Source organism: Curcuma longa, chromosome 3 (assembly GCF_044706935.1).
Source record: "Curcuma longa cultivar G26 ecotype Majalengka, Jawa Barat chromosome 3, ITB_CL_G26_1.1, whole genome shotgun sequence".
NCBI classification, from domain to species: Eukaryota; Viridiplantae; Streptophyta; class Magnoliopsida; order Zingiberales; family Zingiberaceae; genus Curcuma; species Curcuma longa.
Genome location: NC_133863.1, coordinates 1,014,763 through 1,039,623, shown reverse-complemented (window position 1 = coordinate 1,039,623; position 24,861 = coordinate 1,014,763). Strand labels below are relative to the sequence as shown.

At 39.8% G+C, this 24,861-nt stretch overlaps 4 protein-coding genes and 1 pseudogene across 4 annotated transcripts; 4 read left to right on the top strand and 1 right to left on the bottom strand.

The window, feature by feature from the left end:
- The first annotated feature begins 272 nt into the window (after positions 1–272).
- On the top strand, positions 273–3,481 carry LOC141824867 (uncharacterized). Its single transcript, XM_074712199.1, has 6 exons — positions 273–710; positions 1,443–1,577; positions 1,706–1,781; positions 1,942–2,036; positions 2,920–3,087; positions 3,163–3,481. Exons 1-6 carry the CDS (start codon positions 359–361, stop codon positions 3,321–3,323), a joined length of 987 nt encoding a protein of 328 aa, XP_074568300.1. The 5' UTR covers positions 273–358; the 3' UTR covers positions 3,324–3,481.
- An 885-nt stretch (positions 3,482–4,366) lies between these two features.
- Positions 4,367–6,074, top strand: LOC141824950 (trans-resveratrol di-O-methyltransferase-like; annotated as a pseudogene).
- A 1,486-nt stretch (positions 6,075–7,560) lies between these two features.
- LOC141824399 (trans-resveratrol di-O-methyltransferase-like) lies at positions 7,561–8,988 on the top strand. The gene is made up of 2 exons (XM_074711684.1): positions 7,561–8,403; positions 8,485–8,988. Exons 1-2 carry the CDS (start codon positions 7,600–7,602, stop codon positions 8,800–8,802), a joined length of 1,122 nt encoding a protein of 373 aa, XP_074567785.1. The 5' UTR covers positions 7,561–7,599; the 3' UTR covers positions 8,803–8,988.
- A 3,905-nt stretch (positions 8,989–12,893) lies between these two features.
- LOC141823500 (auxin transporter-like protein 2) lies at positions 12,894–15,764 on the top strand. Its single transcript, XM_074710787.1, has 7 exons — positions 12,894–13,151; positions 13,253–13,438; positions 13,537–13,649; positions 13,723–13,906; positions 13,997–14,094; positions 14,766–15,231; positions 15,296–15,764. Exons 1-7 carry the CDS (start codon positions 12,978–12,980, stop codon positions 15,623–15,625), a joined length of 1,551 nt encoding a protein of 516 aa, XP_074566888.1. The 5' UTR covers positions 12,894–12,977; the 3' UTR covers positions 15,626–15,764.
- A 7,887-nt stretch (positions 15,765–23,651) lies between these two features.
- Positions 23,652–24,336, bottom strand: LOC141824952 (chaperone protein dnaJ 11, chloroplastic-like). Its single transcript, XM_074712299.1, has one exon. It carries the CDS (start codon positions 24,265–24,267, stop codon positions 23,854–23,856), a length of 414 nt encoding a protein of 137 aa, XP_074568400.1. The 5' UTR covers positions 24,268–24,336; the 3' UTR covers positions 23,652–23,853.
- Between the last annotated feature and the right edge of the window lie 525 nt (positions 24,337–24,861).

Here is a 24,861-nt window from a genome sequence, read left to right as displayed (position 1 = left end):
ATCTATATCGTTCTTTAAGAAAGTACATGATATAAAAATTAGATCTTTTTTACTTACTATAATAATATTATTATTAAGCCAAAAATAAAAGAAATAATTTGGAAAAAAAATAAATTTAGGGATTGAGCTGATGGACTCGGCCCAATAGATAGGGATTATTCGGCCCAGTCCAAGTCAATTATTTATTGTAAACATAAATTGTAAAAAATATATTAAATTAGAGTAAACATAGGGAAGCATAAACGTGTTCTCGTGGAACACCGTAACGAAAACCCTTTCTAATTCCCAGACTCGATGCGGTCGACGTAGCAAAAGCGAGATCTGCTCTTCGAATCAAGGGTTTCATCGATCGATCGAGATGCAGGCGACGAGAAGGGCAGCTCACCGCCTTGTTTTTCAGTCCCTCCTCCGTCCCACCGCCGCTCGTGCTCCACTATCTTCCGCCGCTGCCTCCCAGAGGACCGTGCCAACTGCCGCCCATTGCGCCACCGCCTCTGATGTCGCGACCTTACCCCGGTCGAGACGGTGGCCTTCCCCTCCTCCTGACGTTTCTTCGAGGATCGTCCCCGTCGGCTTTGCAGGGGCGTTGTCCTTCTCGATGACCCTAGTCACCGTGGCGGAGGCCAAGGAGCCGCCCTCCCCAGAGCGGATGCCCAAGGATGTCGTCCTCTACCAGTACGAGGCGTGCCCCTTCTGCAACAAGGTCAAAGGTAATTCCTTTTTTTTATGCGTATTATTCTCCGACGCTTATCTACTGATGATCTGGTGCAAATCGTCTATTGCTTATAAATTCCCAGTAGAGCCATATGCAGATTCTGTGTCCGTTTATGTAGATTTAATGGAAAGTCAGTTGTTTGCTTGTGCAGTAGTCGTTTTGTATGGATAATAAGTGAGATGGCAAAGGTGAGCGCTTCACCTAGACATGTATTGCTCATGAAATATTTCAACGAGTAGTTGGCCATAGTTAGCAAGACACGAAATTGTGAGAATCTGTCTTAGTCCTTTCGTGAAGAGGATGAGAAAATGGCCTGATCTTGTGTCGGTATTAGTATATTAATCTAAAGTGGAGTATAGAATGAAAATGTCGTTCGGTATTGTCGATGCTTTATATTTCTATGTACTAGTTTCAGATAACTCTAATTAAATTATTCTCCAATGCAAGTATAAACGCCATGAATCAATTTGCTGAAATAGTAGATGGTATTATTATACAATGCAAATCATTCTGAAGTGTTCTGATATCTTAACCTTATCCGCACGACCATAATTTCTTGTTTTGGTTCAGTTAATCAAGCACTCTAAATGTGCCCTAGATTGCTGGTCTAGACCTTTAGTTAGATATGGCATTGTTCTTTCTATTGCAGTTTGTCTATATATATATATATATATATATATATATATATATATGTATATTTTAAATATCACTTTGCTTCTATTTACAGCATATTTGGATTACCATGACATACCATACAAAGTTGTGGAGGTGAATCCTATAAGTAAGAAGGAGATCAAGTGGTCTGATTATAAGAAGGTTCCTATCCTGGTTGTGGATGGAGAGCAGCTGGTTAATTCGTCAGGTTAATTTGATTTCTTATTAAATTATGCAAACAAAAGCTTGATTTTGTTATATGAAGGTATCATTGTTGTTGGTTAGCATGAAAAAAACTTTGCAAGGTTAATCAATGTTACTTTTCTTTTTTTGCAGATATTGTAAAAAACTTAGATGAAAGGTTGCATCCTGAGCACTCTGTCATCAATGAGGAAGAGGCCAAATGGCTTAGGTATCGTTTCTCCATTAATTTTTGCAATAAGTATATTTTGTTACATTTCTGATTTTTATGGTTTCTCGTGTTCAGAAAAGAGTGGAAGATTATTTTAAAATTGTTTTATATACTGATACCTGAGCCCACGCAGATTTTATTAGTACTTTTCTCTTTGTAGGTGGGTTGATGATCACCTTGTCCATATGTTGTCGCCAAATATATACCGAACTACTTCAGAGGCGCTGGAATCTTTTGACTACATAGCTAAGCATGGTATGCTAATCTTATTTAGTGAATGCTCATAGATGGTGCTTAGAGCAATGCTCTCACCTTTCTTAAAAAGTTTGTCTTTTGAACCAACAGTGATTTGAAGCATTATATGTGAAGCAATAGTGTGTCAATATTAATTGAATCAACTACTGTGCAAACATAGTTGAAATTTTCTATCAAGGAAACTTTAAAAGTCTCATTCCAGCTTAGGGTGTTGGTCTATCCGCCTCAATCATTCTGAGTTAGATAAACATCAGTGTTCATCCATCGGTCATTGAAGCAGTGGAGAGGGATAGATTAGGCAGATAGATGGATAGTTAATGATGAGGGAGTAACTTGGAGCATTACCAAGTCGAGGGAAGGTTTCCTCTGTCAAGCTAACTTATCTAGTGGAAAGGTGGACAGAGCAAGGATTGAGGTCGGATCCTTGTGTAGAGAGTCTCTTGGCAAGCGATTGTTTCAAGTTGAGGAAATATCATGAGTAGGAAGAACATTTGCTCCACACTAGGAAATTCTTTGTTCTGCATCTTATTGTGAGAGTGGAACAGTAAATCCCAGTTTAGTCAGTCCGCCCAACAAGAGGTTTTATATTAATCCTTTCTTTTAAGACTATATTGCTCATTTTGACTATGCTACCCTGCCAGAGTGGAACACTAATCTCTGACATTCCGGTCAGAATGACATGTGATTTTAAATTAATCCTATATTGATGATTTTTGGCTATGTTACTTTGGACGAATTACTGTTTTTGTCAGTGGTAGATTTTCTGAATCATTTCTCATGTATTAGACTGCCTATTAATTTGTAGACTGAAACTTGTTTTGGAGTCGTTCATCAATTTCAAGCTGGACCTACAACCTCACATAAAAAATTGATGTTGTGCCAGGGAACTTCAGTTTTACAGAGAGATTGACTGTGAAGTACGCTGGAGCGGCAATCATGTACATGGTGTCCAAGAAACTGAAGAAGAAATACAACATCACTGATGAACGCGCTTCATTGTATGAAGCTGCACAAACATGGACAGCAGCTCTCGGGGGCAGAGATTTTCTTGGTATCCCTTCCTCAAAGTTTAAATTCCTTTACTTTGCTTCGTTTCTTGCTGCTAAAGTAGATTTCTTTTGACTAGGTGGCGCGAAGCCTAACTTAGCCGACCTAGCTGTTTTTGGTGTTCTGAGACCGGTACGGTACCTAAGCGCCGGCAAAGATATGGTGGAGAACACTAACATTGGCGACTGGTACGGCAGAATGGAAACTGCAGTCGGAGAATCAGCAAGGATATCGATTTAGCTTGCAAATACTTCCAGCTTATTTCTTTATGAAATAGGCGCCCTTTTTGTTGAAATTTTATCCTTACGGGATAACCAAACAATACGACATGATTTTTCATCCTTTATCCTTCTTGAAAAGGAATTAATAATCATATGTATGACATTTGTTTTTCAAAATCATACTCGGCAATTTCAATCGCCTGCTGTTTAATTCCCTTTGCTTGACGTTTAATCAATTTACTATGTTAAAAAGGTAAGAACGTAACATCCGTACAGTAAGGCTATTTGTCACGGCATTCGATCGAGTCACATCTTAATTCATTAAAAGTTGTAATGTCAGAAGGAAAACATACAAATCGATGGTAAGTGACAGGAAAGAAAAACGCGCTGTGACATGCCTATCAAATTAAAGTGGGATGAGGGCCTAATAAAAGGAGAGACAACGACGACGTGCTGTCGCGCTCGCCCATCTCCTCCTCCATTGTTTTAAAACCTGATTAAGCTCATCGTCTTTTTTACTGATTCGAATAAATTCAAAAGCACAGCGATCCAACAGCCGGCTAACACTATTATATTAAAAAAATTTATTATAAATTTAATCAAAATTAATTAAGATCATTCCAACTTTATCAAAAACCACTTTTATTACTATTATAGAGCTTCAATTTACTATAGATTATAATAGTTATACTCATAACTATTAGAATGATTTTGATAAAATTTAAATAATTTTAATTAAATTTATATAAAAATAATATAATAATGTTATATATATATATATATATGCTACTCAAAATATTTTTTAAAAAATAATATATAATATGATATTATTTTAATATTTTTTAAAAAATAACGCTTTTTAAAAAAAACATTTTTAATTTTTGCCGACAAATTATATCACGGGAAAAATGTGATTAACTCGTCGGCTACGCCTTTTGTTTCTTCACCAGTCACAACCACCGGTCGAGATTATACCCCGGCTCAATCCTACGACCAAAAAACGAAAAGAAAGAAGAAAAAGCGTGGATAATGTTCAGCTCCTCATTTGAGCACCTTGATCATGTGCATCTGGATGAGGAATGGATGTATTTCAAAGGTGTTTTTTAACTTTCTGTTTCTTTCAGTTCAGATTCAAGTCGATTTCGGTTGATGCTTACTACAGTTCCTGCGTGAAAATCGTTTAAGTTTAGATACAGTTCCTGCGTGCAAATCGTTTAAGTTTATATAAACACTTAATTGCTTGTTAATTTAATTTGCAGTATTATCGTTTTCTAGAGTCAAGCGATGGGCGTTTGAGTATTATTATTTATACATGAGGAAGAATGATTGCAATATTCCATTAATTTTCAGATCCATAGTTACGTTGAGAAATGGAATCCATGAATGAGAATGGCATTCAAGGTGATCATGAAGTGGCCAAGGCTGAGCTAATGCGAGGCCACGGCCATCTCTGGAACATCATCTTCAGCTACGTCAATTCCATGGCCCTCAAGTGTGCCGCCGAGCTCGGCATCGCCGACGAAATCTACCGCTATGGTCAGCCTCTTCCTCTCTCCGTTCTACTTACCAAGCTCTCCATTCTCCCTTCAAGAACCGACTCCTTCCGCCGCCTCATGCGCCTGCTCGTCCACTCCGGCCTCTTCTCGAGGTCGACCGCCGCCAACGAGGAAGAAGAGACCTACGCCCTCACACCCATCTCTGCCTCCTTTCTCGTGACCAGCAAAGCAGAGAACATGTCCCCGTTCGTGCTCGCAATGATCGACCCGGTCTTTGTCGACCCCCATCACTGCTTGAGCAGGTGGTTCACCACCGCCGACGAACCCCCCACAGCCTTCGACCTCTTCCATGGGAAGCCATTGTTCGAGTTTACCGGAAACAACCCCGAGTTCAATGTTAATTTCAACCGGGGCATGGCCTCCGATGCCAACTTCATGGCGAAATTGATCCTCGAACAGTGCGGCGACGATGTCTTCCAGGGCCTGCGCTCGCTGGTGGACGTCGGAGGAGGTACTGGCGCGCTGGCCACTGCCATCGCCGACGCCTACCCGCAGACCAAGTGCTCTGTGTTCGATCTCCCGCACGTACTGGCTTCACTGCAAGGAAACCCAACGGTGGCTGCCATCGCCGGCGACATGTTCGAGTTCGTCCCCCCTGCAGACGCAGTGATTCTCAAGGCAATATCATAATCTTCTTCTTCTTCCGTTTAATTTGCTTCTTAATAATCAATCATCATCTGCGATCGAATGCAGTGGATATTGCATGACTGGAACGACGAAGACTGCGTGAGGATATTGCGAAATATAATTGCAAGAAGGCGATTCCGCCAAAGGAGGAAGGTGGGAAGGTGATAATTATCGAAATGGTGATGAAATTGGAGAATGAGGAGGATGGAAGTATTCGTGATGAAACGACAGAGACGCAGCTTCTGTGGGATGTGTTCATAATGGGGCCTGTGCCAGGGAAGGAGAGGAGCGAAGCAGAATGGAAGAGTATATTTTTAGCTGCTGGTTTCTCAGGCTACAACATCACACCAATCTTGGGCTTGCGTTCTCTCATCCAGCTCTTCTATTGACTGCTGTTAATTAAGATTACAATAAGTATAGTGATGAGATTGCAGTAGTAGCTGAAGAAGCTAGCTAGCTAGCTTGCTACTTCATGTGTGCCTTCCTATGTATGTACGTATTTGCATGTGTGCCTTCCTATGTATGTACGTATTTGCATGTGTGCCTTCCTTTATTCACCACGCATTAATAAATCAAATGTATAAGAACTATCTCGTCTCTGTAAAAGTGATTGGAGGGGTAAAATAAGAGACATAAAGAAATTAATAAAATCTTGCTTAGTCAAATAATATCAAGACCATTGTATTGGGCTAAACTATTAAGGTGCTACCCGTAGAGAGATATGTCTTCCCATCTGCCTCAAGACTTTAGACAAATATTGACATAATAATTTAGATACAGGGTACTGATTAACATTTAAGCATGAAGAAGGTGGTCCAACATGCAAATTAATTCGTTTGATGATATTGACCATAACCAAATAAAGAAAATATAAAACGACTGATATATAGCTTTATCTGTTTGATTTTGATTTGCATGCTAAACAGATAAAGTCCTCTGTTTCAATTATACAGTTATCCTTATCCGTATATTGATAAATTCTTTTTATGTTATAAGCAATAAAAAATCTAAAATATTTGTAAAAATTAACATATTTTAAGTCCTCTGTTTCGTGGTAGACTATCGTATCATATTATGCAAACTGTTGTGGATTTTATTAGTGTTTGTTAATTGATGGGCCCGTTTTAGGCTCATGAAAAAAAAAAAAGAACTGAAGGCTATTTCAACATATGGACCTTTTCTTCTCTAAGTGCTCGGGTCTGATTCACGAGCTCCCATGCAAGTAGTCGAGTTGTTACTCAGATGGTGGAATTATCTAATTCACCATGTTAATTATGCAAATTGGATTTAATGTTGTTTCTGGGAGACTGAAAGTTTTTCTAGAGAATCCACAATATTTGTGTTCAAAATTTGATCAGAACACAATGAAATTCAAAAGATTCTTAAGAATATATTAGTTGATTGATTCAGATGTGTCATCTTTTGTCAAAATTCAATAATGATGACCTTAGATTTATTAAGTTCTATTTAAATAAGACCATTAATTAATATATATTTGTAGAATTCTTCTAAGTGTAATCATGTCTTTAATCTGGAATTTTTTTAAATTTTTTTAAAACCGTTTTAGAGAGAAGAAGAAAAAGTACTTTTAAAACGCACTACAATGTGATTCATTTTTTAAAATATTAAATGTGTTTCAATGATTTAATTGTGTCAGATAATTACACGTATAAAGAAAATGATATTTTAGAAAAAGAATGGATGATTTGATAAATATATGACTGATTTGAGTATTAATAAAAACCAACTGGGCGATTCATTAAAAATAAATACATCTACGAAAAATGAAATCCTTGTCGAATCTCAGCACGTTATGAATATATTTATACTTAAATAAGCACCGCAAAAGCTCATTCTATTAAATAAATTTACACGTGACATATAATAATATTTATATAGGACTGACAATCTTAAATACAATGTAATTAGAATATGTAAATAAATCTATATATCAAAATATGTTATTTAATTCATATAATTACTTTTAATTCTATAAAAGTATACTTTAGAAAAAAATAATCTGGAATCCATGCGATGGGCGTTAGAGTGTTATTTATACATCAAGAAGAATGCTTGCAATGATCCATTAATTTGCAGATCCATAGTTGAGAAATGGAATCCATGAATAAGAATGGCATTCGAGGTGATCATGACGTGGCCAAGGCTGAGCTAATGCGAGGCCACGACCATCTCTGGAACATCATCTTCAGCTACGTTAACTCCATGGCCCTCAAGTGTGCCGCCGAGCTCGGAGTCGCCGACGTAATCTACCGCCATGGCCAACCTCTTCGACTCTCCGTTCTGCTCACCAAGCTCTCTATTCTCCCCTCAAGAACCGACTCATTCCGCCGCCTTATGCGCCTGCTCGTCCACTCTGGCCTCTTCGCGAGCTCAACTGCTGGCGACGACGAAGAAGAGGCCTACGCCCTCACACCCATCTCCGCTTCATTTCTCGTTACCAGCAAAGCAGAGAACATCTCCCCGCTCGTGCTCGCTGTGCTAGACCCGGTCCTTTTCGACCCCTTGCAATGCTTGAGCAGGTGGTTCACCGCCGCTGACGAACCCCCCGCCGCCTTCGACCTCTTCCACGGGAAGTCATTGTTCGAGTTGACCGGAAACAACCCCGAGTTCAACGTTAATTTCAACCGGGGCATGGCCGACGATGGCAGCTTCGTGGCGAAATTGATCATCGAACAGTGCGGCAACGATGTCTTCGGGGGCCTGCGCTCTCTGGTGGACGTCGGAGGAGGGAGCGGCGCGCTGGCCACCGCCATCGCCGGTGCATTCCCGCAGACCAAGTGCGCCGTGTTCGATCTCCCGCACGTGGTGAGTTTGCTGCAGGGAAACCCAATGGTGGCCGCCATCGCCGGCGACATGTTTGAGTTTGTCCCCCCTGCAGACGCAGTGATTCTCAAGGCATGCAATATCATTAATCGTCTCCTTCTTCCATTTAACTTTCTTCTTAATAATCAATGATCATCTCAACTGCGAATGCAGTGGGTGTTGCACGACTGGAACGACGAAGACTGCGTGAGGATACTGCGAAATTGCAAGAAGGCGATTCCTCCAAAGGACGAAGGAGGGAAGGTGATAATTATCGAAATGGTGATGAAATTGGAGAACGAGGAGGATGGAAGTATTCATGATGAAACGACAGAGACGCAGCTTCTGTTTGATGTGTACATAATGGCGAGTGTGCCAGGGAAGGAGAGGAGCGAAGCAGAATGGAAGAGTATATTTTTTGCTGCTGGTTTCTCAAGCTACAGCATCACACCAATCTTGGGCTTGCGTTCTCTCATCCAGCTCTTCTATTGACTATTGTTAATTAAGATTACAATAAGTAGGAGCTGAAGAAGATAGTTAGCTACATCATGTGTGCCTTCCTTTACTCACCACGCATTAATAAATCGAATGTAGAACTATCTCTCTTTGTAAAAGGAATTAGCCAGAGGGCAAAATAATAGACATAAAGGCATAAAATCTCGCTTAGTTAATATAATATCAAGATTATTGTATTGTGTTTCTTTTTAATTTTTGGCTCTCCTACAATAATATGAATTAAGGTGCTATTTGTAGAGAGATATGTCTTCCCCATATGCATGTCCTCTAGCTAGACAAATCTAGAAGACTTGTAAGGTTGATTTTGTTGGGAATTTTTGTTCTACAAGAATCTATCGGAACGGTTTTTCAAGATTTTCCCATCAGATTTATCTTCATCTAGCCAGGCCAGAGCCAGCTTACCAGCTATCTGGACTATAGCCCGGGGCCGATCCGACGGTGCTGAGAAAGAAAAAAACTCAGATTTATGGATCAGGAAAAAATTTGAGAGAATGAAAAAGATAGCTCCGAATGTCAGCATCGACATCGGCACTTGCTGCCCACAACTCGGAATTAGCCCGGAAAGATCATCTTGGAAATAATAAAATATTCTACGATACGTTTCTTCACAATTAATTGACTATGGAAATTCAACAAATCACGTGTCGAGTGCATGAGAAGAAAAACCGTGAAATGACTTTTAATGGGCGTTTAATTATTTTTTACGTTTCTTGCTTATTAAATTTAATGTTCTTGCTTGGCACGTTCTATTTTTATGTTAACGACATATTAATTTATCGCATTATTTTATTTCAAAATGGTTCTTTTTTTATGGATGTTTCGGCTTTAATCTCTAGAAATCATACTATTTTATTCCACGTGGTATTTTTCTATGCATTTATTTTGAACTGAAATAATATTTCACAACTATAATAACAAATAAAACATTATTTTATTATTGAAACGTGATATCAAAGATGCAACGTGGTTAACATTTATGCATGAAGGAGCTAGGTGGACAACGTACAAAATCGTTTAATTATATTGACCATAATCAAATAACGAAAATATATTAAAAAAGGATGTATAGCTTTATCGGTTCGATTTTGATTTGCATGCTAAACAGATTAACTCCTCTGTTTCAATTATACAGTTATATATATATTGATTAATTCTTTTTTATGTTATAAGCAATAGAAAATCTAAAGTATTGAGAAAAAAACTAACGTATTTTTCTTTGATATATGTTTTTATATTAAACCGCATCGAACTCAGATCGATAAATATGAATTATATATTATTGTAATTAATTAAAAAATATATTTGTTTTGATAAATATATTTTAATTTACTTGAATTTAATTTTCGTTGTAAACTATCGTATCATATTATTTATTAAGCATGCATATATGTATGTGTCTACGAAGTAGTCGTCCGTACGTGCATGGCACACTCGCTGCACTTCAATGAGAACGTCACATGCGTGGCAGTGCTCTTGCACCCTCAACAAAAGCACATGCACTCAGCATTGCTCTGCGCCCATGTGATGCCAATATTTGCGAGCTTTCCCATGACTGCGTGCCGCAAAGCTCATCATCTTTCTCGCTTTACATTGCTCCCACAAGGTCCACATGGTGATGTCATCGCCCATGGAGAGATTACAAGTCAAAGTGGCCACTAATGCCATCTTGCTTAATTCTGAGTGTTTGACTACATCGCCACCCACTCAGCATGCACAATATAATGAGCTAGCAGAGCTCGCTCACCTCGAGCTCTGAGCCAAAAGCAGAGAGGAGAAGGCGAAGGGGAAAGCCAAGGGAGTGCAGCAGGACAGCATGATGCAGATTGCAGAAGAGATGACGAGAGTCGGCATGATGGTGTGCATACGAGCGGCGGCAAAGTATGAGCAAAGCCATGGCGTGTTAAGTAGGGACCATCATCGGCACCTCCACCCAGTGTTGGAGGAGGAGGAAGAAGAGGATCCCCTTCCCTGAGTCGTCCATGAGAGCACGACAGGAGCAGGCTACTTCTTGTGACCATTATGAGATGCTCTGCTGCCTCGTCGAAAAGCTAAAGCATTTAAGTGACCATGGCAATGTGTGCTAGCGCATGCCCATGGCTCAATAGGCAACTAATTAATTAGAAGAACGAGTTAGTATTACATTACTGTAGCCTGATTTAAGTCCATGAGCAGATATAAATTATGTATGGAGGTGGTAAACTGGTAATAGGTCTAATGATTGCTGAAGAAATTAGTGAAAGTGGCACGACGTCAACATGCCTTACTTCATGTTAAATACATGGTAAATTAAGATGGATGCGCGGGGAATGTAGTTGTGGATAAGATGGCTTAATTTGTCTTATACGTAGGCTCTAGTAAAAAGACAAGGTTGAGAGGAATGAGAAGGAGAGTTGATGGGAAAAGCAGGATCCATGGAATCATGGCGACGTGCTATTTTCAATCATATGCCATGTATCCTTATTCTGTATATTTTCGACATGTTAGGCACAATTTTGACTGGTCAAGATCGATCGCATCCAAGTGCTGGAGCATTCTCCAATCTCGTATTAAAGGTTCATGTCATCCTAATATTTTGGGCTTCTTGGTCGTGACATTTTATATAATTAATCAAAGACTTTGAACAGGAGCTAGCGAAAAAGGAGTAAAAAAAAAAACACAGCAGCAAACGAGCTGTGATGATTTAATATCTGAAGCATATATAGCTGTAAAACTCCTGTCAGTTCAATTCATTATGATTCCACTTACCAAACATCTGCTGAAACAGCTGCACAATTGGAATTGTCTTTTACAAAACAACCAAAGTCACCATGGTACTTTCATCTTCCACCTGCTTCATTCTGAAAATTTGCTCGCAAACTCAAACTTGGATCCCGTCCCTTGCAAGTTGCAACACCATCAACATCCGCGTGATCATTAAGCTCACAGTTAACTTATACAGCAAACTGATCATGATAATTAAACAAAAGGAGACTGGCATCTGCCCTACTTGAGATAATTAAGTAAGGAGTCAAAAGGAATTAAGTTTTACTGTGTTAGAGAGGAGAGATTAGAAGAGGTGGTGAAGCACTAGGCCTTGAAAGTAGAAAACAAATGGAATATGAAAATAATAATAATAATAATATATGTGAAAGGAAAAGAAAAAGGAAAAGGAACAGTACGGGGAATGTCGCTGAGGGCTTGTAGGTCTCACAGGGCGCACGCCAAAACACTCCATTACCACTGCCCCACATTTGTCTTGGGGACCACCTCTTTCACATTTTATTTTATTTTCAAAAATATTTGGGATTTGTTAATTATATATGATTGTTTATTTTTTTAATAAGCAACATAAATCTTAACTCTTTTTCATAAGGATATAAATTATCACTCAAACGAGGGGCATTCATCACTCAAGTTTTTTAAATAACACATTTGAGTTTGTAAAGTGACTCATTATATCAATATGTTTACTAGCGATATAAAAGGGATAAGATTCATATACTAAACGTTAAATAATTGAGATACGATAAAGAGGACTAATATTTCATATATACCATTTGCTCCAGTTACATAGATGCTGCGATAGAAACAGTGGATGCGTACAAGGTGATTCAGTAAATTCATAGCTCATTGTTAGGAGTAAGTGAAAAATAAATAATAATTGAGGTCTGAGTTAAGCTAAGTGCTGCCGCTGATTATTATATAGTGGATAACGGTTCAGGAACCCATGCCACGGACCGGTTAAAGAGGTTGCGATGCACTTTAATTGACTCGGGAACCGGACGGACCGGACCGACCGTGCGAAACAATAGCGCCACGCCCCAATGAGTGCGCATTATTAATTTATCCGAATCGACGGCCCGACTCGGCCGGTTGATAATTCCTCCCTCCTTCTTCATCTTTTCTCTCTGGGAGTCGCAGCGTTAAAGCCGCTGCTAAAGTGAGAAAGGCCAAAACCAATCTCATCAAAGCACTGCGCCTTTGTCTCTCCGAATCTCTCTTTCCTTCTCTTTTTGCTGTATATAAGCAAGCCCAGTGGCTCCCAAAGAGGAGCAAGTACTATTTTTTTTTCATTTATCAAACCAGAAGCAAAAGAGAGGCCAGCTCGTAGATTAGATATAGAGATCATCGCGGGAGTATAGTAGTTTCATCTAAGAGGATACAGCAGATCGATGGGGTCGACTTCGAACGGGAACGAGGACAAGGTGTTGGAGACTGTGATGGTGGGGAGGTACGTGGAGATGGAGCGCGAAGGGGAGGAGAAGACCATCAAATCCAAGCTCTCCGGCCTCCTCTGGCACGGTGGCTCCGCCTACGACGCCTGGTTCAGTTGTGCCTCAAACCAGGTCCGTACAATATTTCAAGATTACTCTCTATTTCTTCAGCCAGATAGTTGGGATCGATGTTTGATTTTATCTTCTACCTGTATTGGTGTTTGCATGTTCAGGTGGCTCAGGTGCTGCTAACACTGCCTTACTCATTCTCGCAGCTGGGGATGCTGAGTGGAATCTTGTTCCAGCTCTTCTACGGCTTGTTGGGAAGCTGGACGGCTTACCTCATCAGCATTCTCTACCTGGAGTACAGAACCAGGAAGGGGAGGGAGAAGGTGGACTTCAGGAACCATGTCATTCAGGTAAATCTCTATAATTAATGCTACATGTATCTCTTTGATGTGATGGTCTACACTTGTTGACATATATACATATATATCTACTCTGTTTCGAAATGAAGTGGTTTGAAGTACTAGATGGGCTACTGGGGAAGCACTGGAGAAACGTTGGATTAGCATTTAATTGCACCTTTCTTCTCTTCGGATCAGTTATTCAGCTGATTGCTTGCGCTAGGTAATATAGTATATAGATTGCGTAGCTAGTCACTGTGCATATACCTGAACTCTGTTTTGTTCGTGGCGTGCAGTAACATATACTACATCAATGACAAGCTAGACAAGAGGACCTGGACCTATATCTTCGGCGCTTGCTGTGCCACCACGGTCTTCATCCCCTCCTTTCACAACTACAGGATTTGGTCATTCCTAGGACTCCTCATGACCACCTACACCGCCTGGTATCTCACCATCGCTTCTCTCCTCCATGGCCAGGTACACTGTTGAATTATTGAGGTGGCAACAAGTTAAAGCTAACCGGCCGTATTAACAATGGCTTAGCTTCTTGTATAAAAATGGAAGCAGGTGGAAGGGGTGCAGCATTCGGGACCAACCAAGCTGGTTCTCTACTTTACAGGAGCCACCAACATCCTCTACACCTTCGGTGGGCACGCTGTCACAGTGTAAGGCGACATCACATAAACTACCTCAAAGTACAAGAAGTAAAACAGAGCAAACGCCAAATTAATGCGCCCTAAACTTATTCATATGTCCATAGAAATTGAAGTTAATGCGCACATTTGCCCATGCATGTGATGCACACTGACCGCCATTTGCTTGCCTTGTGATCTCTTTATTTTAGGCTTGTCTTTCTTTGACTGGGTCTTACTGTAGTTTGTTGATTAAGGGCCCGGGCCACACCACGGATCACTCCAGCAAATATAATTAAACCCCTTCAGTTCTAGTCATCATTTGCAACTTAATTAGTTTAGTTAACTTGTCGTTTGTCTATCAGTATCAGCTGGAATATGCACGTAGGGGATGTGTTTGATGCTAGTTCCCAAAGGAATTGACGGGTGCCAGTTTGCCACGTACCATGCATATTAGATTTGTCTGTCATGATGTATCATAGAAATGGCAACTGTTCGCCCAGTTTGAATAAATCATGCAGTATCCAGTGGCGTGTCTACTTGTTTAGATATTTCTCAATCTTGTACCAGTGTCACAAGCATTTCGAGGAACTGTCGTTTTGCTGCATTTTTTCTTTCTTTCTTTTTTCTTCTTTTTACGGTAGCAGAGGAAGCATGAAAAAAGAACAGATGCATGTGTTTGATTGATTAATTATTAAAAACAGGGAGATCATGCATGCGATGTGGAAGCCGCAGAAGTTTAAGGCGATCTACCTGTTGGCGACGCTGTACGTGATGACGCTGACGCTGCCGTCGGCGGCGAGCGTGTACTGGGCATTCGGCGACGCGCTGCTGAACCACTCCAACGCCTTTTCGCTGCTGCCGCCCACGCCCTTCCGCGACGCAGCCGTGGTGCTCATGCTCATCCACCAGTTCATCACATTCGGCTTCGCCTGCACCCCGCTCTACTTTGTGTGGGAGAAGCTCATCGGCTTCCACGACTGCCGCAGCATGTGCAAGCGCGCTGCCGCGCGGCTGCCAGTCGTCATCCCCATCTGGTTCCTCGCCATCATTTTCCCCTTCTTTGGTCCCATCAACTCCGCCGTCGGTTCTCTCCTTGTTAGCTTCACCGTCTACATAATCCCCTCCCTCGCCTACATGTTCACCTTCCGTTCCGCCGAAGCTCGCGAGGTATCTCTTCTCTTCATTTCTAATACTATTGAAATTTAAGTAATTAATCATATTGTTATTGCAGAACGCCGTCGAGCGGCCTCCGAGATTCGCCGGAGGTTGGGTGGGAGCCTACTTGTTGAACATGTTCGTGGTTGGGTGGGTGTTGGTGGTGGGATTCGGGTTGGGCGGTTGGGCCAGCATGACCAACTTCATCCACCAAATCAACTCCTTCGGCCTCTTCGCCAAGTGCTACCAATGCCCACCGCCGCCGGCTGCTGCTCTTCCCCTGCCCAATCTCAGTACTCCATTCCCTGGCGGCGCCGCTCACAACGCCACCAATCCGGCCGTCGCCATCTCGCCTTCTCCTGCACCTTCCTCCTTCCACCACCACCATCACTATGGTAGCCCGTGACGAGCAGAACAAGTTCTGCTTAGGCTAATGAAGGCCATATCTGTGGCAGCTATGTGGTCGAACTATTCCAACAATTAGCTATTTCTTTCTTTATTTCTCTCTTTTTTTCATTGAAAAGGAGTGTAATGAAGATGTGGTGATATGGTTAATAGCTGCTGCAACTAATTTGTTCCGCTGTTTTGCCTTGCTTTTCATTCATGACGCTTCGATTGGCTTCTCTGGGAGAAAGAGCTCACTTTTCTTTGGCTACTGAAGCAGCAGAGGGAATCGTTTCCGGCGACGTCGCTACCGGTGAAAAGGTCGTGGTCCACCGTATGGTGTACAATGACCGATAGGTGTAGTTACCTAGTATGTCAAGTTAGTTGAAACAAAGGTGCCAATTTTTTAAACGCCCGTAACCTGTTCAAAATAACTACCGGTATGCTTGCTTACAATGACACGAGGTGGCCACACTTTAACCAGAAAATACGATGTACAATGACAGGCATGCTTCATTATATTCACGCGCCAACAGTGTCCGCATTGCCATTGGAGTCCGACTAAGAAACTCGACAGCTGTTACCCGACGCTAGCACTGATATATATATATAATTCACAACAAAAATGTACAACGGAGTGCATATGCATCGGTGAAAAAATAAAAAATCTCTACTTTTTTGTTCGAAGACAGCAAACTGGTTAATGATTTTGTCTCGAGCAAAGATGATGCAGACAATTGAAGCTCTGTCTTTTGCTAAAAGCAACAGGCAAAGGCAGAATGGAATCTCAGGTGATATGTGCTGGTGCATGCCATGATAGATTATGGAAATAATCTCTGGATTATGGAAATAATCTCTATAAATCTTTTATTATTAGATGTAAATATTTACCTGGTTAGATTATAGAAATAATCTCTACATTATTAGAATGTAAATATTCATCTTAATTTGTAGCCTAAAAATACTCATGTACTCTCTATATATTTTATCATAATGAAAAGATGGGTACGCAGAATTTCTTTCATGGTATCAGAGCCCTAGCCATTCCAACTTCCTTTCTTCTCCACCTTCTCATCCTTCTCTCTCTTGCTCTCTCCTTCTACTTGTATCAATGGCCGATCAAACCAAATTTCACCCTGCTCTGGCCGTTAACAATGTCAAGAACTTCATCTCTATTACTTTAGAGATGGAAAAGGGACACTATTCTTCATGGGCGGAGTTGTTTAAAATCCATTGCCGAGCATATCAAGTTATCGATCATATTATTCCACCGAAATCAAAGTCAACCGAGACGGAACAAGAAGAGGCTATCGAGACTGAGAAAGCATTATGGTCACGCTTGGATGCAATAGTTCTTCAATGGATTTATGGTACGATCTCCTCCGATCTCTTGCACACCATCTTAGAACCGGATTCAACTGCACAACAAGCATGGGAGCGATTGCAAAATATTTTCCAAGATAACAAAACTTCTCGTGCTGTTTACCTAGAAAATCAATTCACTCAAGTTCAGATGGACGATTATCCTAATATTTCAGCCTATTGTCAAGAACTCAAAATGCTTGCCGATCAACTCTCTAACGTCGGTGCACCGGTTTCAAATCAACGGTTAGTTCTTCAATTAATTGCAGGGTTAAATGAGAACTACGATGGTGTTGCTACATTCATTCAACAGAGTAATCCTTTACCCTCTTTTTATGAGGCACGATCGAGGTTAATCCTTGAGGAAACTCGAAAGGCTAAACAGGCAGCCGTTGCCTCCAATGCTGCAGACACCGCCCTCCTCACCACCAACGGTTCTATTGATCCTGCGTCTAGCTATGGCCGAAGCTCGATATCACGTTCTGGAAATATATCAAACCGCAACAATAATGGTCAGAAACGTGGTCAGACCCACAACAATAATCGAAAAAAATATGATGGCGGTAGAGGAAAAGGTCGTGGTAGCAACAACCACAACGGTGGACATCAACAGCAGCGTCCATTTCAATATGTTTAGTGCGCTGATGTTGAACGGGATTTCCTGAGAGATAGATCGCACTAACATTATCACAATAAACCAATGTGGCCTTATGGACCGGATAATGGAGTTCCAAGAGAAGGTTTCGGATCCAACAGGATTCGGAGACAACATTAGCTACCCCTCTGTACTCGGCTTCAGCACTAGATCGAGACAGAGTAGGTTGACGTTTAGAAGACCAAGAGATTAAGTTGTCTCCAAGAAAAACACAGTATCCAGAAGTGGAGCGTCTAGTATCGGGGCATCCACCCCAATCAGCATCAGTGTAAGAGATGAGACCAGAAATCGAAGATTTGTAAAGATGTAAACCATAGTCAAGAGTGCCCTGAATATATCGCAGAATTCGTTTGAGAGCATTCATATGTTCACCCTTCGGGTCATGCATATGTAAGCAAACCTGTTGCACAGCATAAGATATATCTGGTCTCGTAAATGTAAGATATTGTAATGCTCCGGCTAAACTGCGATAATGTGTAGGATCCTCATAGGGAGATCCAGAAGAGACACTCAGTTTAGCCTTAGTATCTACCGGTGTGGATGATGGCTTACAAGAGGTCATGCCGGCCCGTTCAATAATGTCCTCAGCATATTTACGTTGACAAAGAAATAACCCATCCGCATGCCGTGTAACGGTAATACCCAAGAAATAACTGAGAAGGCCCAAATCTTTCATAGCAAATTCAGCAGCAAGGAGGGACATAATAGATTGGCGAAGTGCATCAGATGAGACAGTGAGAATGATATCATCAACATAAAGAAGAATGTATGCCATGTCATTTCCTTTTTGATAAATAAATAGAGAGTGATCAGATTTGCTATGGGAAAAACCAATAGTGGAGACAAAGTCAGCAAACCTTTGATACCAAGCCCGAGGGGCCTGTTTAAGGCCATATAGAGATTTCTTCAATAGACACACATACTCTGGATGTACAGGGTCTTTGAAACCCAACGGCTGATGCATATAGACGGTTTCATGTAACTGACCATGCAAGAATGCATTTTTAACATCTAACTGATGGATGAGCCAAGATTTTGATAAAGCAATACTGAGAACGGTCCGAATAGTAGCTGGTTTCACCACAGGGCTAAATGTTTCATCATAATCTACACCAACTTGTTGTGATCTGCCATCACCAACAAGACGAGCTTTATACCTCTCAAAAGAACCATCAGATTTCTTTTTATGACGAAAAATCCACATTGAACGAATAACATTAACATCAGAAGGACGAGGCACCAACTCCCACGTCTTATTTTTAATAAGAGCATCATATTCATCTGACATGGCCGCTTTCCAATTCGGGTCGGACAAGGCAGCTTTTGGGTTACGGGGAATAGGGGATGGTGTAACCGATGATGTCAAATTGAATTGATGTTTGGGCTTAAAGATCCCATGCATGCTGCGGGTTGTAATGGACCGAGGCAATGCTTGGCTTGTTTGGTTATGATGTGGGCTAGGTGAAGAGACTAATGGATGTGTTGTTGTAGGTGGATTGGGTTGTGGAGAAGTGCTGTTGGACCCAGATGAAATAGATGGGTGAGAAGAAACAGGTTCTGGGTGGGGTATGCTTGGAGCCGATTGAGAAGGGCGAACTATAGTAGACTCTTGTTCTTGCTGATGAACTGGGGTAGATTGACTGTGAAGATGATGGTGCAAAAGGGGATGCAGACCGTCACTCAAAAAATCATAGGAGTGGGAAGAAGGAGCATGCAGGTTCGCAAACGGGAAGTTAGACTCATCAAAAATGACATGTCTAGAGATAATTATTTTACGACTAGACAAATCATAACACTTATATCCTCTATGATTGAGCGGATATCCCAAAAAAAACACAAGGGGTGGAACGAGCTTGTAATTTATGTATTGTGGTGGAGGGAAAGAGAGGATAACATAAACACCCAAAAACTCGTAAATGTGTATAGGAAGGATCCCGATGGTAAAGAAATTGAGTTGGGGAATAATTAGAGAGTATCTTGCTAGGGAGAATGTTTAAGAGGTATGTTGCCGTTTGGAGGGATGCCATCTCTTACACTGATGCTGATTGGGGTGGATGCCCCGATACTAGACGCTCCACTTCTGGATACTGTGTTTTTCTTGGAGACAACTTAATCTCTTGGTCTTCTAAACGTCAACCTACTCTGTCTCGATCTAGTGCTGAAGCCGAGTACAGAGGGGTAGCTAATGTTGTCTCCGAATCCTGTTGGATCCGAAACCTTCTCTTGGAACTCCATTATCCGGTCCATAAGGCCACATTGGTTTATTGTGATAATGTTAGTGCGATCTATCTCTCAGGAAATCCCGTTCAACATCAGCGCACTAAACATATTGAAATGGATATCCACTTCGTCCGCGAAAAAGTTGCTCGTGGACAGGTGCGTGTTCTCCATGTTCCGTCCCGTTATCAAATTGCCGACATCTTCACTAAAGGACTTCCGCGCATACTCTTTGATGATTTTCGAGACAGCCTCAACGTACGACAACCTCCCGCTTCGACTGTGGGGGTGTGATAGATTATGGAAATAATCTCTGGATTATGGAAATAATCTCTATAAATCTTTTATTATTAGATGTAAATATTTACCTGGTTAGATTATAGAAATAATCTCTACATTATTAGAATGTAAATATTCATCTTAATTTGTAGCCTAAAAATACTCATGTACTCTCTATATATTTTATCATAATGAAAAGATGGGTACGCAGAATTTCTTTCATGCCATGGGCAGGCCTTGGAGATCTTTACCCTTCTTTCATGGATTGGCTCATATCTATCACCTACAGTAGTCTTATGTTAAAAGAAGAGATGCTTTCAGGCCTCTCTATCGTAGGCTAGGGTTCCCTTGCTTTTACAGTTGGGGGTTTGTGCGTAGTATCCTTCACTCTTCGCTTTTTGCAGGGGAAAAAAAACAGAGGAGTTGCGGTGGTGCAGTTTCTGGTAGGAAAGATGACAAAGTAAATTTTAGTTCCTTCATGGCCTAAAAAATTAAATGGACTGCTTCAAAAAAATATATTTTAATCTTATTTGATCGGATTGTTATCATCTAGTTTTATTTTCTTAAAAAAAAAAAGGTTTTTGTCAGGGAAGATGATTTCTTAAAAATGATAATCATATAGAATAATTTTAAAATTTTTATCTTTAGTTTTAAAATGTCATATTCCGAGAGACTGCGGTCAGAAATTCAAATAATATCTCTTCTGTAATAATTCAACTTTCTTAAATATATTTAACATAAAGCTCACACGACCACAATCCACATACCACCGAGTATATAAAAAATACTAAATACATAAATAATGACTCACACGACCACAAACTATATTCTAACTTATGCATGATATAACACCATCACAAGAAACCAATAGCGTATATATGAAAATTCATACAAGATAACAATTCACAAATGTAAACTTCATAACAAAACAAAGTAAAAACTCCATAAATCCACGATAATAGAAATTCCATAACAGATTTATAACAAGTTCCAAGTCCACACAAATACGAACAAAAATCCAAAATAGAAATCCAAATACACGAAAGAAATCAAACTCCTCCTGCTGTAAGATGGGGGCAAAACTCCCAACTTCAAGATAATATCCCTATTTTGCTACCTAAGGAGAAAGAAAGGAAACCCCAGGGTCTGGGTAATGAGTATAAAATACTCAGTAAAATATTAGATAAAAGTACACAACATATATATCAACATGAATATCAAAGATATACAATATTCTCTCAGGGTAATATATAATAAAAAAAGGTCAATACTACATAACAGGTAATAGGAATCATGCAAATTCAAACAATACATGTAATGTCACATAATACAACAATCATATATCAAATAAGTGCAACAACCACATACAGATGTAGTAAAATAAATCATAACAGTAAACTTAAGTTTGAGCCCAAACCCAATAATAATATAGCCTTAATGACAATTATTAGAGATAAGATTTATTTGCCTCATTTAACTCCTAAAATTTTCATGTATCGGGCAAGTTCATAGTGATTAACCTTATTATTATTCTTCACTATTATATTATTAATTATTATCCTTGTTATATATTTTAATATAATAGTTTGATAATACTATAGTAATACTATATCAATGTATGACAAGTATTCTAGTAATTATATAATAATATAATATTATTATACATTAAATAAACATTTATTATAGTATATCATTGATAATTAACCAAACAAATTCCCATTATTTATTATATCCAATTAATAATATGCTTTAATAATTTTATTTTAATTATAATATACAGCCTGTTAGTTACTATAATAACCTATGATTTCATTTAAATATGTCAAATCATTAAAAGGTATCGATTGATTGATTTTTTAAAATCAGTAGTTATTGCCTTTTCCATTTTAGCAAATATTAACAGAGAGATATTTTTTTGTGTATATATGGAGGAGATGTAGGTTACAATTTCCACAGCAACACCAACAACCACAAAATTCTTGTTGAGCCCACCAAAAATACGAAGATGAATGCATTGTTTTGTTTCACCCTCTTCGCAATTTTATTTGCTTGCATAGGTATGATTTGTGCATCGTGTATAGATTATTTCCTCTTTATTTTTTCTTTCTTTCAATTTGTTGTATAAAATCATCCTCTCTTGTGCTTTAACTACTTTAATTATGGACATTTTGTTTTCTTGTAGATCCAAACGCAATTGGAGTGAATGCTGTAAGTTCTGTTTTTGTTTTAGTTCTGAATTAAATTTAGACGAGGATAAATTTATAAATCAATCATGATAACTTTATAAAACTAGCTATTTTATTTTAATAAATAAAATATAAGATAGTTATTCTTAGGTATATATATTTGATTGATTTTAATTATATATATAGGCAACATGGTGCGTGGGAAATCCCTCAGCGAGTATTGACAGCCAACAGAAAGATATGGAGGTACTATGCCACGTCGTAGATTGTGGCCCGATTAAGCCCGGTGGAGCCTGTTTCCAACCCGACACCGTACGAAATCATGTATCTTTCGTCTACAACCGTTACTACAAGGAGCGCGCCTCCAACCCAACGACATGCAATTTTGGCGGCGACGCAAAGATAACCTCAACCGATCCATGTAAGATAATTAAATCAAGTCGAGTTTAATTTATTTCCATAATTAATCATGAAAGTATATTAACATTCAATTATCGCAAAAAGGTTTACTTAATTAATTATAGTTTTATTTTCATGTTGCAGCCCATGGAACATGCATCTTTCAGTAGGGATAGCCAGTCATGAGCTAGGATCGAACATGATCGATGTTATAAATAAGAACTCGAATTGTATTGCATCAGATCAGATGCTTTAATTGATAAATAAAATAAAAAAACATTGTGCACTCCGTGTGTTGTTTTTGACTGACTGGAAAGCAACGTTATCACGTTTTGGATGGCTGCAATTATATATGTTCGTGTCAGGTGGCAGGGAGATTTAAAATACAATTTATTTGCCGACGTCAATTATATATTGTTTCCCAACGTAACGCAAACGGATGTGGTGATCTCACAATATATTAAAAAAAATTGTGAATCGCAAATTTTCATGAATTTAGATTCACAATATAGTTTTCATGAATTTAGATTCACAATATAGTTTTCATGAATTTAAATTTTTCCCCAAAATAATCCTTTTAAAACTGAATGGATTTTGAGGGATTTTATGTTGTGGTGTGGTGCAACGAAGATGATGAACTCAAGTAAGAAACGATCAAATCATTCCTTGTCAGGATATATAATTTAATTATCCTTCCCTTAATTTAGGTTATATATACTTGTGAAAAAAAATATATTTTCTAATCTCTTCACTCTAATTTTTCTTCTCGATCGTCCTTATAATCTAAGAAGCTATTCGACGTGGACTCCTGCGAAAGTTTTTAACTTCATAAATTAAAGCTAATCAAGATGAAAATAAATTAAAGCTTTTATAAATTTAATCTAAATTTAAAATTTAAAGCAGTGTACCCTAATAAGGACTCATCACGAAAAGTACAACCCAACAAAAGGTGGAGGAGACTTTTTTCTCTTCTTTTATTTTTCTACTTCGATAATATTTAAAATTATTTACAAAAATACTCAGATATATATCTATTTGTATCCAGAAAAGGGAATCCAGAATCTCATCTGATCCAACGGTTCAGAACGCTAAATACTCAAATATATATCTATTTGTATCCAGAAATCCCATCTGATATATCCAACGGTTCCCCTACCAACACTGGTCCGTCTCCCACGTCCGCCGGCGGATTCCCCGCGACATCGATGAGCTCGTGCTTGCGTATGTCGACCTCCTCCGCCAGAGATGGTGATCCGGCGCCATCAGCTGCCGGTCGTAGTCGGCGCGCTTATCGGCATCGGAGAGCGTAGCGTAGGCGGCGTGGAGGCGCAAGAACTCTTCGGCGGGTGCGCCGACGTCCGGGTGGCACTCGAGCGCCAGCCGCCGGTACGAAGCCTTGATCTCGCAGTTCGTGGCGTTGGCGGGAACGCCGAGGACCTCGTAGAGTGACGCCGAGGAGGCGGGTGGGGCAGCTCCGGCAGCGGCGACGAATGAGGGCCTCGATGCGGCATGGGCGCGTGGCGAAGCGAGGAAGTGGGTGGGAAAGGAGAATAGAGCATGCGCCATGGCGACAGACTAGGAGGAAGAGGTCGGAAGTCTCTGCTTTCTATAAAGAAATTAAGGCAGTGGAACACGTTGTTAGTTAATTTCTCAATTATGCAATGGCACGTGGCAGCTGATAGAGTGATACCTCATCCATAATACACGAACATATCAAATTAACGTGAATTGGATGTTGACCTTCGCTAAGCTCGAGTGGTGGAGATAAATTTGTTGAATATCTTATGAGAAGTCAGACTTGTGGATAAGACGAAGATCTGTAATAAAGGAAGGATGACAGAGGACTGAGTCAGAGTCTTTATCAGCATCGAATGAGTGCTTATCCTCTCTGGGCCAAATTTCGAAGCTTATCCTTGCGAGACAAAGTCAGTCACGCAACAGTCAGCCATGACAACAAACGAACAAGCACGTTCATTGGCAGTCAACACGTGACATGTCGTATAGATTTAAATATAACTGATTAACGAAATCTAGCTATATATATAGCAGATTTATTAATTAGCTAGCTTTGGACGTTGTCGTAGAGTTACTCTTTTAATTAACGTCCATCCTACAGTTTGCAAATCGTTGTATCGATCATTTTGATTGAAAAACTCAGAA